Source organism: Martes martes (assembly GCF_963455335.1).
Source record: "Martes martes genome assembly, chromosome: 6".
Lineage (NCBI taxonomy): Eukaryota > Metazoa > Chordata > Mammalia > Carnivora > Mustelidae > Martes > Martes martes.
The window spans coordinates 58,473,480-58,491,924 of NC_137893.1; the positions used below are offsets into that span (position 1 = coordinate 58,473,480).

The 18,445-nt window shown below is 43.3% G+C and overlaps 2 protein-coding genes across 2 annotated transcripts in view; one reads left to right on the forward strand and one right to left on the reverse strand.

Annotated features, from left to right (window-relative positions):
* The first annotated feature begins 7,655 nt into the window (after positions 1 to 7,655).
* PLAGL1 (PLAG1 like zinc finger 1) lies at positions 7,656 to 14,758 on the forward strand. Its single transcript, XM_080805460.1, has 2 exons — positions 7,656 to 7,848; positions 12,425 to 14,758. Exons 1-2 carry the CDS (start codon positions 7,697 to 7,699, stop codon positions 13,662 to 13,664), a joined length of 1,392 nt encoding a protein of 463 aa, XP_080661586.1. The 5' UTR covers positions 7,656 to 7,696; the 3' UTR covers positions 13,665 to 14,758.
* A 1,630-nt stretch (positions 14,759 to 16,388) lies between these two features.
* The window catches only part of ZC2HC1B (zinc finger C2HC-type containing 1B), a gene marked incomplete at its 5' end in the record, with an annotated part of 39,960 nt that continues 37,903 nt past the window's right edge, over positions 16,389 to 18,445 (reverse strand). The window contains 2 exon segments of the mRNA XM_080805899.1: positions 16,389 to 16,590; positions 17,071 to 17,155. Of these exon segments, the coding sequence (XP_080662025.1) occupies positions 17,085 to 17,155 (71 nt within the window). The 3' untranslated portion in view covers positions 16,389 to 16,590; positions 17,071 to 17,084.

Here is an 18,445-nt window from a genome sequence, read left to right on the forward strand (position 1 = left end):
ATGCAGGTACACCTGGGGACTGCCATTTGTCCTTGTAATTAGCTCTTTTCTCTTGGGCTGGTCAGCTTTCCCAGAGAAGTCTCCTGGAGGGGATGGGCCTGTCGCATGGGTTGCCTGCGATAGCCAGAGAGGGCAGGTATACAAACTTCCACTGAAGTCCCTGTTTCAGCAGGGTGCGCTGCTCTCAGACGCTCCACTAGGAGGGGGTCAGAGGGCTGAATTCTTCACTAGCAGACTTCCGACTCCCTCCGTTCTTATACCCACTCTCCTCTCCCCTCCAGAGTTACCTAGTGCCCACATTTCTGAGTCTCTTGATGGGTTCCGCAGGGTAAATCAGGTTGCCCCATAGCTTTTCGTTACTGGCTTAGATTTGAGCTGAGGACTGAGAAGCCAGTTACTGCTTGTTTTCTGCTTTCCAGCTCCCAACATTTTATTGCCATTTTCTCCTCTTTGGGTGTTTTAGAAAAATCTCATTAATACTGTTTTAGTAGCGTTTCAGAAGAGACTGGAGCCACACACACTTTTATTCAATTTGCCATCTTTAACTAGATTGTACCCAACTATCTGTAAATAGAAGGTTCACACTCTGTCTTCATTGACATTTTCTGTCTAGTGCCTAGATTTGATGTTCTAAAGCTGTGGTGTAATCAACCAGAGAGCTTTCTCATTACTTTGCTCTCTGAATATTAGATACATAAGTCACTTTGGCTTTCTTGTTTATTTCAGGCCTTGTTTCCAAGAAAGTAAGAGCTGAGTCACTGAGTTAACAAAGTTGTGCCTCAAGGTAACATTTTAAAAGTCAGCAGGCAGGGGTGCCTGGGTGGCTCAGTGAATTAAAGCCTCTGCCTTCAGCTCAGGTCATGATCCCAGGGTCCTGGGATAGAGCCCCACATCGGGACCTGCTTCCTCCTCTCTCTCTATCTCTCTGCCTGCCTCTCTGCCTACTTGTGATCTCTATCAAATAAATAAATAAAATCTTAAAAAAAAAAAAAAAAGTCATCAGGCAGCAAACCTGATTGTTCAGCAGGTGGTGGGGGAATTGCTTGGGTTGGTGGGTGGCGCCCCCCCCCCCCCAGGTTGGAACGCAGGGCAGTCAGTGCTTCCCACTGCGGAGAACACAGGGTCTCAGACCTCTTAAGGCGGAGATGTCTAAAAGGCTGTTGAATAAGTAGTTCTGGAGGGAACACGGAAGAACTTTCTGTGGAGGTAGATTTTCACCAAACCAGTTTTGCTCTTTCTTATTTAGCCGTGCTTTTTAGTGAGCTACTTTTATCTCCAGCACAACCTCCTTAGCCCAAGCCCCCTGGGTTTCAGCTGGATTTCTAATTGCTTCCTCCTGGGTTCACCATCTCCCCAAACAGACAAGGGAGCTCCTTCCTCTACCTGGGAGTGACAGGGAGAAGGAAGATTTGCCAGGTGGTCGGGGGTGGCAGGACATTCTAGGAAGGGGCATTGTGTGGAAAACACAGAGATGTGACAGAACATGGCATATTAAGAAAATAGCAAGTGGGTTGACCTGCAGTCTTGGTTGCCATTGGGCCTTTGTAGGAAAAAGGTGTGCAGACCTAACAGGGTGTGTCCCACCTTGTGGATCCAGCTTAAGAGTTCATCCCAGGTGCTGTCAGCTCAGGTGTTAGTGGATTTCAGTGATGGCGTCTTAGTACTTTATTGAGGATAAATACACACATGCAGACATTTTTCAGATATAAGATTTTTTGAGGTGCTGACAAATGACCCCCTATGATTTAGAGGGTAGTTTACCCTCTAGGCAGAAGGTAGGCCGGTCTTACATGATAGTTGTCATCTGTAGCCATATTTTTTTCATCTATTTTTTACATTTTTAAATTTTTTATGTAACCTCTGTGCCTAACCTGGGACTCATACTCATGACCCTGAGATCAGTAGTCGCATGCTCTACCGACATGAGCCAGCCAGGCAACGCTGCTCCCCTCCTCCCCCCGAGTAGTCATATTTGAAATGAAATTTGTACAAGTTGTTTACTGCTTGAATTTCAGAAGAACATTATTATAGAAACTTTTTTGGTTTTTCTTTTACTCTAACCTGATAAAATGCAATGATTTTGACACAAAATATATGGCCTGTGGATTAGGAAATATCAATGACTTTGCGAACACACGGATGGCACCTAGAGGGTTTTTGGGTTTTTTTGTTTTTTTTTTTTTCTGTTTTCATCTAAGTCAATGGCCTTTAACCTGTTTGAATCTTGGACTCCTTAGCAAATCTGAAACAAGCTTTGGTCCAAGAACTCCAATATTCATGCCTCCTCATGTTGCACAGAATTTCAGAGAATTCACAGCCACTTATGAACCCCTGTTCTAAGTTAAGAGTGAAAACCTAGCCACAGCCATCTGGTAAGGTACTTATCAAGGCCTCACATCTGTCATCTTCAACCAAGTTAGTCCTGCCCCAGGAGCACCTGTTCTGCTGATTAGACATACACCGAGTCCCAAATCATCTGCCACACTCACTCAGATACAATACCTACCAAATTTTTCAATGCATATGTGTAATAAGAAACGACTACCTTGAGGTTCTGAGAAACAACATCTTTACCTTGCTGATGTTTCTGGATAGTTTTGCTGATGTTGGAAACTTGTTACCAATGTCCTCCAAAGAACTGATACTAAGAGAAGCACTCTCTCTAGGGGGGCGCCTAGAGCCAAATAAGCAATGAACTTACCCACCCTGCTCCGTGATTGACTGTTTCATAATTTGTGAATATAAGAAGTAAACAGAAACTTGGGGCACCTGGGTGGCTCAGTGGGCTAAAGCCTCTGCCTTCAGCTCAGGTCATGATCGCAGGGTCCTGGGATCAAGCCCCGCATCGGGCTCTCTGCTCCGCAGGGAGCCTGCTTCTCCGTCTCTCTCTGCCTGCCTCTCTGCCTACTTGTGATCTCCGTCTGTCAAATAAATGAATAAAATCTTTAAAAAAAAGAAGAAGAAGTAAACAGAAACTTGATAGAGGCCCTTTTAAAACTGGCTTTTAACATATTTATAGAAAAACAATCCCAAGTTATGGGAGTATGACACACAGGGAAATGTTTGGAGCAGAACCTTCTTATCTACAAGGAGTGGTGATGAATGGAGTCAAAAAAACTTCGAGTACCAATGTTGGAAGATTAAAAATGGAAATTCAGTTTCCTATCAGAAATGGGTCTTGCATTGTGTCACTGGGCACAATGGAAATAGAAGCCAGAAGTCATAGTTTATTTTGAGAATGCCGTAGAACATTTGTCGTTCCCCATTAGCTGATTGTGTTACGCAGCACTAGGGACATCCTAGAACTACACTTGTGCTCTGACCTCTACCACTATATACCACCCGCTCTCAGGGCACACAGTCTTTCCTAGCTGTTGCCATATATATATGTTCTTATTCCAATCTGATCCTCACTCATCCCCAAAATAATCAGTATGAACAGAATGAAGCAGATGGCACAAGCCTTCTTTGGCGTACTGGCAGATCTGTATCACTCACTCAGTATTTTTAGAATCAAGGGGATTGAAAATTATGTCCTGAGATGTTTTGGGGGAAGACTTACTATCTTTCCAGGGTGACAGGTGTTAAAATATTACCGTATTTAAGACTCAAATGCAATCTGTATGTCACAGAATAGACTGATTATCATCAGGACCATCCCTTTGTCAATTCTCTGTTAGGATTGTTGGTGGTCTGCCAGATAATAGAAAGTTAATCATGAGTCTGTTTTAAGGATGTGGCCAGAAAGCGCATCAGGTTTCAACCAAAGATTGGAATCGGCGGCAGCCAGCCAGTGCTGGTCATGTACGTGGTGATGGGGGATGTTGTATTATCCACATCGTTTATTTTTTTAAACAGCTGAGCTTTGATCTTCAGCCACAATGAATTTATAGTCTGTTGAGACAGACTATTTTTATAGGAGTTTGTGATAATATCATGAAAAACAGTGTAAATATTTATATTTGAAGGTCCACATTAATGAAATACACAGTTATGGTGAATGGAACCTTAAAACCATTTGTGAATTTGAATTCATCATTAAAAAAGACTTCCTGAAGAAATTAAAGAGTGTTCATTTTCAGATCAATTCAATTCAGCATCTGAGGACCAACTTTGCACTTAGTGTTGGGCTAGGTGTATTTAACACACAGACCTAAAACACACAAAGTTTTGGGAAAAGACATTCATGAAATAAGCGAAATATGTATAAAAATGCTTAAATGACATTTGTTCTTCGAAAGTTCCATGGGGAGCACAGGAAGGAAATGTGTGTCATGTTTAAATAAAATATGCCTTGTCTAAAAATCCCTGATTATGTACCCACCATCTTTGAAGGGCCAAGCCAAGGAAAATGTAGGTAATGATGTCCATGACTGTTGGACTTTGGAGTCTAGGGAAGCGGCTGGAAAGTGGATCTGGGAAAATTTTATTTAGTGGTCAAGGGCAGGCACTTTTTTTGTTTTTTTTGGTGTAAATTGAGTAGATCTTTTCCTTTGTATTCTTGGTGTGTTGGTAAGCTGTGAGCCAAAGTTGGTATCTGTTGAAAAACAAAGAATACTAATTTTTACCTGTAGTGTCATGGGTCTTTTCTGCATTTGTGAGCATGTATGTTCCTCCCACTGTGAATAACGGATAGTGGTTGTGTAGTGGGAGAGAACATGTTTTTCTCTCGTATCCATAACTGAGTGGCTAGGACCCTGTGCCAGTTGTGCAGCTGACAGCTTCTACTTTTAATACCAGTGTTTCATAAACAACCTATATTTGTTTGGTGTGTTTTTAGATTCCCGTGTATTTCAGATCCCTGTTCCAGTTGGTGGTCCCCAACAGCCCACTATATGCATCAGGTGGTGTCACAAATGAGGAAAGACACTCCAGATGTAGCTAACAAATGGGCAAGCTAGAATTTGAACTGGGGAATCTTTCCCCGGCATTCATAGAGCAAGGGACTCGGTCTACATAAACCATCCCATGTTTCAGGGAAACACCGGAGGGTGAATCAGTAGCACAGCTGGGTCCAAAGGCGAGCAGAACCTTGCCCTCCTCTCCCTCTCAAGCAGGAAACTGAGCTCTGCTACCTGGTACAGCAGCCACTAGCCACATGGGGCTATTTTAACACAAAGTTCAGTTTCTCAGCATCACATTTTGAGTGTTTAGTAGCCATAAGCTATGACATTTCTGTCATCACAGAAAGTTCTCTTGGACATACTGGTCATCTCTCAGAAAGCAAGAGTGGGGAGAATGAATTTAGTGAGCGAAGTTGTCTATGCAGGGGATTGGTGGAAGGGAGAGAAAATCCCCCAGTCAAGCCAGCTCATCTCCTGACGGACTGGTGCTATTTTGAATTCAGCTATAATGAGAACAAAGAAAAGAGGAATTTTAAACTTCATTCCATGTGTATATTTTCATCTTTTTTGATAGACCTGGAAAGAACACAGCAATTTCAAGTGAATGAGTATTTTCAATGATGATGATAAATTCTATGGCTTTTATAGCTGGGCCAGTATTACAGCCAGACTTCGGCCGGATGAGAAGTAGGACACATCATCAGACCTGGCAGCAAAAACTCGGCCACACGGGATAGTGTTCCTAGAAGGAGTCATTTTGTCTGTGGCCACAGTTGTTGGGGAGGCCTCAGAGGAGGGCCTTGGGCATGAACAGCAATACTGTGAGGGCACAAGGAGTTGGGGAGAGGGGCTCAGTTTGAGTCAGACTTGGTGACAGAGGAACAAGGTAGGTGCGTGCTGCCGTTGGAAGGTTTGGTGCCAAGATGCTAGCTGAGAACACCCACGTGCCCAGCTTTGGATCAGTGCTGAAAGTTCACATCCAAGTGCGCACATTGGCTCTGAGGGTTCCAGGCGGGTGGGGCGCCGTAGGGAGGGGTCTCTCCCTGGGGCTGGCTCCTGGGGAACTCTGAGCAGACACTAAAAACATCTGAGCTAATTGATGAGGAACACAAGAAGTTTGCTGCAGTTTTTGGCCATTAGAAAAGGAATGTCAGTTTCTCTGTGTACATGTGCTCTGAGCCAGTATGTTTAAAGATGCTCCAACTGTTAGTACAATAAAATTGCACCTAGCTAGACTCCAGTTTTCCAATCAGAAAGTAACTGTGAAAAGGTAAGTAAAATTAACTTTTAACAGTAAGGAGCCACTCTAAAGACCGGGCAGTCAATGAATGCCTGCGGGAAACAGGCACTTGACGACCTGCTGTGATTGGTCCCTTCACCAGGAGGGCTCTGCTTCCTTGGCAAAACTCAGAAAAGGCTGGGCTGCATACAAAAGCTACTCCAGGGTGTTTAATGTAAACATATCATACTCTAATTTTTTTTTTTTACATACGAAAGGTTAGCATTCACTTGCCTGAGAATTACTCTCTAGAAAAGCACAGGATTCTAGGTAGCCAGGCTTTTACTGCCTCGTTCAGGACTGCGTGCCATGCCGGCCTCATCTTAAGATGGTCTGCAGCTAGAAGCAGAAGGGCCTGGCCTTGGGGAACTTGTCTGGGTTGGAAGGGTGGTGAGACAGGTTGAGATTGAGGTGGCCGCAGGCCCACCTCCTGGAAGTGGCCTGAGAACAAGCAGTTGGCCCTCCAGCGGGGGGCTGGGGAATGAGGGAATGTCCCCATAAAGCAAAGGGGAAGAGATTAGGAGAACAGCTCACTAGAGGATGCTAACTACACCTCAGACCGCAGCCTGAGCTGCCCTTGTTTCCATGGGAATACCGGGTCTCCCCTCTGCAGACCCCGCATCCGTGAGCTAAACTAGCTTTGTTCACATTTTGTTGGCATCCTAGAGTTGAGACCTTCAGCCTGGCAACCTTGCAAACAAATTAACTTGGATGTATACAAATTATTTCATCTCATCCCATGGAAGTTTAAACAGGTGTGATAAGCAGTGTATGTTATGCTAACAACGAGGGAAGATGAATAGCCCATGGTTTGAATAAGCAGAATAAGCAGAGATGATTTTTGTTTCTGTACCAGTAAAACACTGGAACGCACAGGGGAGGTTTTTTTTGTTTTTTTTTTTTTTAATTGGTCGACCGAGTCTCCCACTGACCTGAAGTCAGGATCTGAAGTAGCTAATACCGTCTGTATGGAAACAGTCTCTGTTGAAGGGGACACAAGCTTCGTGTGCTGTCCCAAGCTGTCCCAACACTATGCTGGCTTCTCTGCCGCTCAGGACTTTCGTGCAGAAGGCCCTGTCGAAGCACACAGGGAGGAGGGAGACCCAGGGACCACACTGGAGCCGCTGAAAGGAACACGGTGGTTCTGGGTCACTGATGCTGAGCTGGCAGGGAAGGAGGAGCACTGGTTTCCAAAGGCTAATGCAAGAAAACTGTTCCTCTGTTCCTCTTCTCTCTGCAGACGGCCTGGTGATCTGGAGCACGTGCCCGCGCTAGTGATGCAGATTACCTTTCTGCTCTTGGACCCTCACCTGCGCCTCCGACATTCTCCTCCCAGCCCGAGACTGCATATATAAGTTGGGATGTGGGAAAGCAGGAAGCAAAGCTCATGGTAACTGAGAGGCCCATATCTGGGTAGAACCAGGCCCAGGACCACGACGCGGCCTCTCCCCTGGTCTGGAGTTTTGGCTGTCGTGGCTCCGCTCATGTGCTCAGCACCATCCTTCCATTTGTGCTTAAATGGCACAGCATTTGGTCAGCGCATCTGAAAAGGAAGGTGTGAGAAGTAAAGCCCATGGCCACCTATCCCTGCCAATTATGTGGCAAGACGTTCCTCACCCTGGAGAAGTTCACTATCCACAATTATTCCCACTCCAGGGAGCGACCTTACAAGTGCTTGCAGCCAGACTGTGGCAAAGCCTTCATTTCCAGATATAAATTAATGAGGTGAGAGGCTCTAGAAAAGGTATGCACTTCTACACATACCTTGAAATGGCTTAGGTAGCCCTCTGAGCAGACACTGCGAGGCAAAGTGGATGCAGGTTGTGGATGCACGTTAGCCCTTAACGCCACTGCTTACTGTGGTTTTCTGTGACAGTTTTGCATGTAGCATCAGTTCATTCTTTCAACCAGTATTTCCTGTGGTCCTGTGATATGCCAAACATAAAAACAGGACAGAAAGACCCATGCTGGACAGTGAGTCATGCAAACACAATGAAAATTCGATGCAAGTTCTTTGACAGAGCTACACAGGTGGAGGGAGCTGTTCCGCAGGACTTGATGAGTGCTGGCAAGGCTTCTCAGACAGGTAGTCTTAGGCTGTGACCTAAAGAATGACCAGAAGGTGGACGGAGAAGAGGTTCTGGGGAAGCCCGAAGCCTTGACCTTAAAGCACACAAGTACAGAGGGTAGTGTTGGAGGAGGGACGGGTGAGGCTCAATTGGAGGCAAAAAAGGAAGTCGGTCCAAACAGGCTTATCTGCTGTCCTAAAGGGTTTATTTATTCTATTGAGTCTAAGTAGTGCAAAACAGGATTTGGACTGGAATGTTAGATGATTCATAGTAATTTGGAGAAGAGAGAGGAGGCATACAGTAGATGGATGTGAAGTAGGATAACAGTCTAGGTCCTGACAGTGAGGCTGGAGAGGAGGGAACGTCTCGCAAGCATCAGCTTACAGAGCCTCCTCTCAACTTAGGAGCAGTCCGTCTGGCCGAACAAGAATTGTTGGGTAAACAGGTGTTGAGGATATGCATTTAAATGGATTTTCAAAGGCATCCATGATACACAGAAGGATAAAAACCACTGTTTTAGCAGACCAGTCCTTAGTACATTTAGTCTGATTTCTTAAACGACAGTTACGTGCTCACTTCCATGAGGGAAATGAATATATGAGCTATAGTTTCTGCCTCCAAAGGTTCTTATATCCTAGAAAAGACAAAACCTATGTAACATCCCTCATTTGCACACTAGTCCTGAGTAGGGTCATTGAGCATGAATGTTGTGTGGTGTGTGTGAGATCCGCACGCAGAATCCCCACTACTGTGTGCTGCTTTGGACGCCTGGTTAAGGGAAGTCTGTCATTTGCCTTTCATCTTCATGATGTGAACTTCAGAGCTGCAACTTTCAGACTACCACAGGTGAGAGTCCAAATCTGGCCAGAGAGGATTTCCCTCTGAGTGGTATTAACATGGACCACATTATTATTAAATCTTGGAGTGCCCTTGGAGGAAGGCACCTGAAAGTTTTGAAAAGACCTAGATTATGCTCCTGGCCCTTTAGAATACCACTGTCATAGATAATTGTAATATGATCTAGTTTTTAAAATGAGCCTATAAATGCATAGGTATTTTAAAATTCAAATGGGTTCTGTACATAGGCCGATGTTTAGTTTCCACAAATATGTAAGTATGAGTGCCTACTGTGTGCACAGATTTTGCTGCAAAGCCTTCCTGTTTTGCAACAAGCTGCTTCTGCAGATGTAGGAATTCTGACCCACGTGCTGAAAGCCATGTTTGCTGTGGTCAGCCCGTGGCGAGGATGTGACAGCAGGCAATAAGGACTGAGGGACAGGAGGTAGATATTTGGAGAAGACAGTGGAGCTGGCAGATGACTGGAGTGACAGGAATTAGGCGGGATTACCCAGTAGAGAGCACTGAAAACGTCTTAAGCCATTTGTTTCGGAGATGGTAGCTCTGAGGAAGGGAAACAACTTGCCCAGGGAAGGGTGTGAAGTGCGGTGGGAAGGGGAAGCAGCGCGCTTTGGGCAAGAACCTCCCGCCCAGGCGCAGCGGCCAGCCTGGTGAGCCTTGGCCTGAAACCGCAGGTCTGAAACGGAATAGAAGAGAGGAGAGATGGGGGGGTTGCTCTCGGCTTTGGGTTTGTAGCTTTTACAACGGGCAGCATTTCCTCCCAATTCCCCTCAGTTGCAACATAAGCTCCATTTTATAAGCAGAGGTGGGAGAAAAAAAACTTGCTTAACTAGAGAAGAGAACTGGGTCCCAGTACATCAAATGGGGAAAGCAGGTGGAAACGGCAAAAGGCAAGAAAGCAAGCTGATTTGGCAAGGCCGGTGGGAAGTCTTACTGCCAGCAGGGACCCCTGAGGAATTCTGAGATCGCGGGCACAGCCCAGGCGCCACCCTTGGTGCTGCCTGAAGCACAGACTGAAACTGGTGGTTTCATGGCTTGTGAGGCAAGAAGAGAAGTTGAGGGAAGGAAACCAGTTGTTGAAGTAATTTCAGCTATAAGCTGATCGTGTTCTAGATTGAGATTGTTGCATGAGTCAAGGATCAGTTGAAAGGGGAAAGAATTGGATGCCAGTCAAAGGAGAGAGTCAAAAATTCAGAGGAATGGTGGCTGGTATTATTGCTCACGTAGAATTTGGTCAATCTCTGCCTTTCTCACAGGTAGTCAGGAGTAGGATGGTCCAAAGTTGTTACCTTGGCATTGATCTATTTATCCATGGGCAATAAATGCAATCTAGTCAGATCAAAGTCCTCCACAAAGAAAAAAAGAGAGGCATGAATAGAAGAGCCAGGGCAGAGCTCTGGGGGGCCAATTCACTAGTATTGGACCAAATAAAAAATCGTTTAAATGCCAAGCTTGTAGATGGTTCCCCCCTCACATCTATTCCTGATGACGTATCTGTGGCTATCTTGTATGAGAATGGGGTTGTTTGCCCTCTAACTAGGCTTGACAAACCCCATCTGCACTGTATTTCAGTATGCATGGGACTTGGAGCCACAGCATCCTTTCCCATCTCTTTGATGCCCAGAACACTGGTTCCTACCCCTCCACATTGTTTGTACCATGATACCTATCCCTGTGTTTGTTGAGCTCTGGTGTCATGGAGGGAAGGGATAGGGACTTCCTTTTCTTTTTATGCCCTGCACAGAATAAGCTAAATTTTTTTTTTAAGGGAAGAGGCAGAGATACAAGGTTTTGGCTTATTTTTTTAAATTTTTTTTATTTTGAGAGTGACTGAGCACAAGCAGGCAGAGGGAGAGGGAGAAGCAGACTCCCCGCTAAGCAGGGAGCCTGATGCAGGGCTCGATCCCAGGACCCTGAGATCAGGACCTGAGCCAAAGGCAGACATTTAACTGCGCCACCGAGGTGCCCCAGTTTTGCTTTATTTTTAAGGAAATGACAGTTTGGCTTAACTCATTATATTTTTGAACCAGCTACTGTAGATCCCTTACCAATTCTACTTCTAGCAAAGGAAAAGGAATGGACAAGCTAGGGTAGAAGGTTGGGTGAAAGGTATAATTAGTACACTTTTGACTTAAATCCTTTTCTTACAGAAATGAGTTATTAGGAATTCTTTTGTATCCAAAGCCACAAGTTCAATTGCATCTCAGAGGCATGCAGCCCCGTCTCCAGTTCTTCAAGATCCAGCCTACTTCCTGAAGGTCACTGGTAATTTCATTGGCAGTTCAAAAGGACTTTTTCTATAAGGGCTAAGCTCCTACAACAGTTGAAAGTTTTTCTTTGAGCTTCCAGGACAAGCCATAGTCATCCTAGTTGATCTGAAATTTCAGAATACCTGTTTTATATTTGTAAAGCACAAATCAGTTCTGGGAAACCATCACAGTTCCATTTTCTGTTGTAGTTCCACTGGTTTCCTAAAATCTAAACTCTTTTGGTTTTTAAAGACTCAGTGATAGGAGGAAATCCCAAGTTCAATTAGAACTTTAGTCATCCTTAAAACTTTAAAAATGTCCATTTTAGTAAGTGTATCATATAAAATGCCAAGTCCTGTATGTTAGTTTTCCTTCCAAAACAGTGTCCATAATTACAACTTGTGGCTTGCAGGTACAACATAGGTTGCTTCACATCCATTTTGACAGTTCACTCTTTTAGGTATTCTGTCTTTAGAGCCTCTGGAGCCAGGGGCTGCACACCTCTGAGATGAGAGCGGATAGAAAAGTACTAACTAGAAGACCCCAGACTGAAGTGTTAGGATCTCCTGGATCTCATGCTACAAGCACAGGTGGTGGGTGGTACTCTGGGTCCAAGTGAACACTCTGAGAATACGGATAAAATTTTCAGTGTTATTTCTGTGGCTTGAACTTTTTGCCTCAATCAGTAAAGACCAAGCAGGAGTTATACTTAGGAACAGAAACCTAAAATCTGGGAAGGGGGTATAAGAGGGGGCATGGGGTTCTATATAGAAGGTAAATTGGGTCACTTTTGAAAATGCAGTAATTTCCAAAGAGCCTTCTTGAAAAATTACCTATTTTTAAATGTGTTTGTTTAGAAATCTTTGTATAGATGAGGAACATAGATTCTCAAAGAATATTTTTTTACAGGTTTGAAAACTATTAGACCTCTAATGCCTTTTTTTTTTTTTGAGTATAAAGTTGTGTGTCTGTAGAATCTGGAAAATACAGAAAAGCTCTCTTTTAAATGAAAATCTCTTAGGCCAGCACCTAGAAAAGCCATTCACATTTTAATAATAGCATCCCCACACATTTGACTATTAAAACAAACTGAGTCTATTATGAAATTTTTCCTTCTGCTCCTAGGCACATGGCTACCCATTCGCCCCAGAAATCTCACCAGTGTGCTCACTGTGAGAAGACATTCAACCGGAAAGACCACCTGAAGAACCACCTCCAAACTCATGACCCCAATAAGATGGCCTTTGGGTGTGAGGAGTGTGGGAAGAAGTACAACACCATGCTGGGCTACAAGAGGCACCTGGCCCTCCATGCGGCCAGCAGCGGCGACCTCACCTGTGGGGTCTGTGCCCTGGAGCTAGGGAGCACAGAAGTGCTGCTGGACCACCTCAAAGCCCATGCTGAGGAAAAGCCCCCAAGCGGAACCAAGGAAAAGAAGCACCAGTGCGACCACTGTGAGAGATGCTTCTACACCCGGAAGGACGTGCGGCGCCACCTGGTGGTCCACACCGGCTGCAAGGACTTCCTGTGCCAGTTCTGTGCCCAGAGATTTGGGCGCAAAGACCACCTCACTCGACATACCAAGAAGACACACTCACAGGAGCTGATGAAAGAGAGTCTGCAGTCTGGAGACCTTCTGAGCACCTTCCACTCCATCTCTCCCCAGTTTCAATTGAAGGCTGCCCCGCTGTCTCCTTTCCCTATAGGAGCTCCTACACAGAACGGGCTTGCAAGTAGCTTGCCAGCTGAGGTACACAGCCACCCCCACAACCCCGCGGATCAAACCGCCCAGCCTGTACAACCGCTGCCAGAGCCCCTGGTTCCCCTCCACCCCGTAACAGCTCCTAGCTCTCCTCCCCCACCCCTCCAGAATCACAAGTACAACACCAGTTCTACCTCATACTCCCCACTTGCAAGCCTGCCCCTCAAAACAGATACGAAAGGATTTTGCAATATCAATTTGCTTGAGGACTTGCCTCTGCAAGAGCCTCAGTCACCTCACAAGCTCACCCCAGGTTTTGATCTGGCTAAGGGAAGTGCTGGTAAAGTAAACCTGCCCAAGGAGCTAACTGCGGATGCTGTGAACCTAACAATACCTGCCTCTTTGGACATTTCCCCCCTGTTGGGCTTCTGGCAGCTGCCCCCACCTGCTACCCAAAATGCCTTTGGGAATAGCTCTCTCACCCTGGGGCCTGGGGAGTCTCTGCCCCACAGGTTAGGCTGTCTGGGGCAGCAGCAACAAGATCCCTCACTAGCCATGAGCACCATGAGCCTGGGTCAGCTCCCCCTTCCTCCCATCCCCCATGTTTTCCCAGCTGGCACTGGCTCTGCCATCCTGCCTCATTTCCATCATGCATTCAGATGACTGGTTTTCAAAGCATACTTTTCTTATTCTGGAAGGTGTTTTAAGAAGCATTTTAAACATCAGTTATAATACAAGGAAAGATTTGGAAAGCAGGACTGGGAATATGGCTTATTCAGTGATGACTGGCTTGAGATGAGAAGAGTTCTCGAACTGCATGTATTGTGCCAATCTGTCCTGAGTGTTCATGCTTTGTACCAAATTTAATAAGCAAGTATTCTTTAATGGAACTGCAAATATTGTCATAACCGACATCCAAACGAGGGCTGCTATATATACGTGTTTGTCAAATTGAATTTAATCGTAAGCCATGATCATAATAATGTTAACTAATTTTATGTGGCACTGCCTAGTAAGGGAACTATGGAAAGGTTTGGATTTCTCCAAAATGGGAGAATTTTTAAAATAAGAAAATAACCTTTATATTGCATATTATAACTAGGCTGTGTATTTCTTTTCAGGGATTTTTCTACCTTCAGGGTTGGATGTAGTTTAGTTACTATTGCCATAGCCAACCTGTAGTTTTACAGAAACAATTTCTTGTGGAATAATAGTCTCCATTTTAAAAAAGCATTTTAAATGTAGTTTGAATATATTCCACAAGATGCTACAATGTGAGTTATCACTTCATTTATCTTAAAGACTAAACTGGTTGTCAGTTATATCTGACAGGAAAAAAAAATATATCACTGTGTAACCAGGTTAAGTGGTAAAATAATCCAGGCGTCAGTCAAAAAAAGCATTTTGCTGACTTTAATATTGATTATATTTTTAACAGGAATTTAAGAAACTATTACTGGAATTTTAAAATATATATATATATTAAACAAGAATTTTCTTTGCTCTGTCTGGCTTAAAATACTACTCTGCTTAAGTATTATTTTTAATCACCAATAAATGCATTTTTAAATTCATCATTTAAGTCAATATTAGTTTTATTCAAAAAGGTTAACATTTGCAATGTAATCTATGTCTTGAATTTGGTATCTAATGAGTTTTAAAAATATAAAACCTAACCTTTTTTAAAGCTCCTTTGTCTTTTGTGTTTAGAGGCTTTCTATATGAAGATATATCTTACATATAATAAACTCTACAAATCCTGCATACTGACTTGACTGGTTTTTATATACAACTACACCGGCGTAACCGTGCATATGGAGATTAAACCATTTCCAGCTCCCTACCCAGCTCCCTCATGCCCCCTCCTGGTTGTTACTTCCCCCACAGAAACTACTCTTCTGACTTTTATGCAGCATGTATTAGTTTTGAGTAAATTAGTATTTAAGGTGGAAGCTCATACGCTTAAATTCCTAACACTATTAATTTATTTCTAAAAATTGCTGATATAACATTTGGATCTCTCCATAATATTGTGTAATTTATTTCTGATGTTTAATGTCAGAGTACTGGCTACTGGAGTTAGTCTACCCTGGGCTACCACTTTCCAGTTTTATAACTGTCCTTACCATTAATTTTTAGTACAAATTAGAAATTTGCCTATTATTGGGATCTCTTCAGAACGTATTTCTTCAGAACTCCTTGAATCTGTCACGCCTGTTTTGGTTTGTTTTTTTATTTCCCACCTCTAATGAGGGTGGGGGTGGGTGGAGAGAAGGAAGCCTTGAGTACCTCTGCCCATCAAAGAAGCCTATTGGCCAATATGAGAAACCCTGGCCCACAGCCCTTACCAGTGATGCCGAGGACCATGACAAGCAGCAGACAAGTGGCCTGGGGCTTGGTTTTAGTATGTGGAACTGATGTGGTTGGGCCTTAATGTACAGTTTAAGCTGGGGGTAGGAAAGGAGACAAAAGGATAAAGGTTACCTCTTCAAAGAAATCCACTGGGATAACTACCTCCATTCCTATATCCGTTCTTACCTCTCCGAGAGAAGGTGATCTGCCAGAACACAAGGAGTGGGTGAGTACTGGCTCACCTTAGCAAAATCTCCCAAGATCCATTCATAGAAGCTTCTACAAATACTTTTATGTAGCTTAGTAGTCTTCAGTCTGTTCCAAGACACGTATTTCCCTGAGCATAAAACAGCATCAGGTCCCCAAAATACAGATCCTAAGAGTTTCAGGTGGTTGTGGTTGCTGCACTGCATGTGGGAGTAGGTTGGGATTCTCCTACTTAAATTTAGACAGGAAAAATGGCTTAATTCCTAACTGAAATTCCCTGGGGTTAAGGAAAACAATACAAGTTCTTACATGAAAAAGCATAAGTATAAAGGACTCTACAAAAAGAGTTTCTTTACCCTGAGGACAGCAAAAAGAAGGAACAGTTGAGACACCACCTCCCAACAGAGCCATATAAACCAGTGGTGGAATGACCAGCTGGCTTCTGATTCAGCCATGATAAATAAATAGCCCGAGTCCACTTAAAAGCATCCTTCCCACAGGAGGGGAGGGTTATCCTAACCATCCTCCCATGGCAGTGTTTCCCCACAAGCCATGTGCACTGCTGTGAGACAATTCTTCATGGTATACAGATGGACACTTAAAATAGGAGCAGTTGCTGATTAAAGTTCATCAGAAACAAATATTAAAAACAGGATTTTATCTTACGTAGACAGAAGCTAGGTAAAACACTATTTTCCTAGCTAAGTAAATAATGCTAGTAGTAAAACTCCAAAGACTGTTTTAGTAAAAGGTTCTAACGTCAAAGCAACATTCCTTTAAAAACCTATTTTTATGTAATTAAAACAAAAAAATGTCAACCACTGTCATACAGGTTGATGTGTTGTTTAATATTGTTTTGAAAATTGTAAAGGGAGTAATGAGGAAGAAAAGGTGAATCTGGTTTTTACTTGTTCTCCATGATTTCTCAAGAAGAGTTGTAGGCTTATAAACAGCCATCTGCCTTTCCTTCCCCTTCGGTGGCATTCTTGGGTGCATAGCCATCCAGGCTGAGGCATTCAAGGGAGACAGTCTGAAAACAATAAAAGGCATTTACTTTAGAACTTCATTGTTTCCACACTGAGAAAGTTAAATAATATAGGCATCTTTACATTTTTCATTGTTTTAACAAACTATTCACAATATCAAGAAAAAAGTCTCCACAGCAGCCCTGATACATTCACTATCTCAGGGAACTGTCCCTTTTGAGGGAAATGTGTTTGGAAAAAGGGACACAGTGGTAGCTTCCAGGGCAAAATGAGGACTCATTCCCCTTTCTTGTTAAGCCCCATCAGAAGTTGAATATCATTTTCAAACTATATGTTTAACAAAACGGTATGTTTTAAGAGCACACATTTTACTAACTCAACTGAAGTCTTACCCAGATTCCTCTTTAGTTTGCCTGCTACGGTTTCATTCTCTTAAAGGCTTACTAACTGTATCTTTTACACATTCGATGATCAGGAACACCCAGATTAGAGGTTATTATTATTATTATTATTTTTTATCTTACCTGGCCTCTAGGAGTTAATCTTTTTTAGAAGATTTAGTAAATCCTTGTCTGAGTTTTGCTCCAGAAGCAGGGTCCACAGCTAATCCTTTGCAGACATAAACAGATTTGTTATTATGTAAAAGCAAACATTAGCAAGAAAAAAAAGGAATGATTATGAAATCCTCATATTGGATTCAAAAGTCTCTCTTCTCCCTTTTTGTTTTGTTCTGTTTTGTTTTGTAGCTATAGACAAGTACTCAGTCTCTATCCTGGGCCACATAACAAGAAAATAGGGTCGGTCTCAGGCACCTTCTTTCCTCTGCCCCTAGGCCTTCACTTACTCTGGATGGGCCCTTTGGATCACCATCTCAGATGGCCCGCCATTTAAACAATCTGACTCTCACCACCTCTCCCCTCTGCTATCCTGGCTTTCAAAATGTTCCCTGAGTATATCATGTCTTTACAGTTCTTTGCATGCTCTCATTCCAGAAAGGGTTTGATAAGCCTTATGGAAGCATGAGATGCCTTTCCTCCCAGGGGTTATTTACATAGCGATGGGCTCATTCCACAAACAGGATTCTTTTCCTTTGTGCCCAGCAGCACTATTAAGCATGAGGATGAAGAAGCTTACAGAAAGAAGCATGCCATACCATGGTCTGTTTTGTGCCACATGGTATGGGATAGGAGTCTCAGAGAAATCATTTTTTATAAAATGGAACAATTCCCTCTGTCCTAGAGCCCTCCATTCTACTCAGTGTTTTATGAAGGGGAAGTCATCAAACAACCCAAGGAAATTGTGAATCAAATTATCCAAAGACACAGGAATATGAAGTTTTCAGTGTTCATTTTACCAGGAGATCTACAAGTTTTAGGTCTTCCAAAAAATCAGCAGCTGACCCTCTGATACTCACTATATTTGCTACATAATTAAACGAGCTAAGCAGGGGATGCTAGTATAGGTAAGATGCTCAGCTTCATCAAATCCAGTGGTTCCAGAAATAAAAGTAGAGCCCATCTATGCAGTTCACTAAATACATGATAAAACACAGCTCTAGAACTCAGAACTATATTCTCATCGGGATCTTGATCTCTGTGTATAAGTATGGGAGGAGCTGTTGCTTGGCAGGACCTTCTCAGGAGATCCGTCCGTCCCTTGGGTATCTGAACCCTCAGGAAAAGAGCCACTAAAGAGAGATCCGCTGACTAGGTTATAAACTCACTTTCCATCTGGACATTAGAATCTTTGTGAGAATGAAGGAAGATCTACTTCAAAGACCTTACTCTAAAACGACTATATATATATATAAAACTTACATATTACATCATAAATATATTTGTAGGTTGTAGATGTTATAGGTAATTATTAAGCTATAAATGCATATCTTCTTAATGTTTC

Excerpts from the sequence above, each read along its gene's own strand:
- PLAGL1 (XM_080805460.1), top strand. The coding sequence starts at position 7,697 with ATGGCCACCTATCCCTGCCAATTATGTGGCAAGACGTTCCTCACCCTG. Across the intron at positions 7,849-12,424 it reads TCCAGATATAAATTAATGAG|GCACATGGCTACCCATTCGC; the intron begins GTGAGAGGCTCT and ends TTCTGCTCCTAG.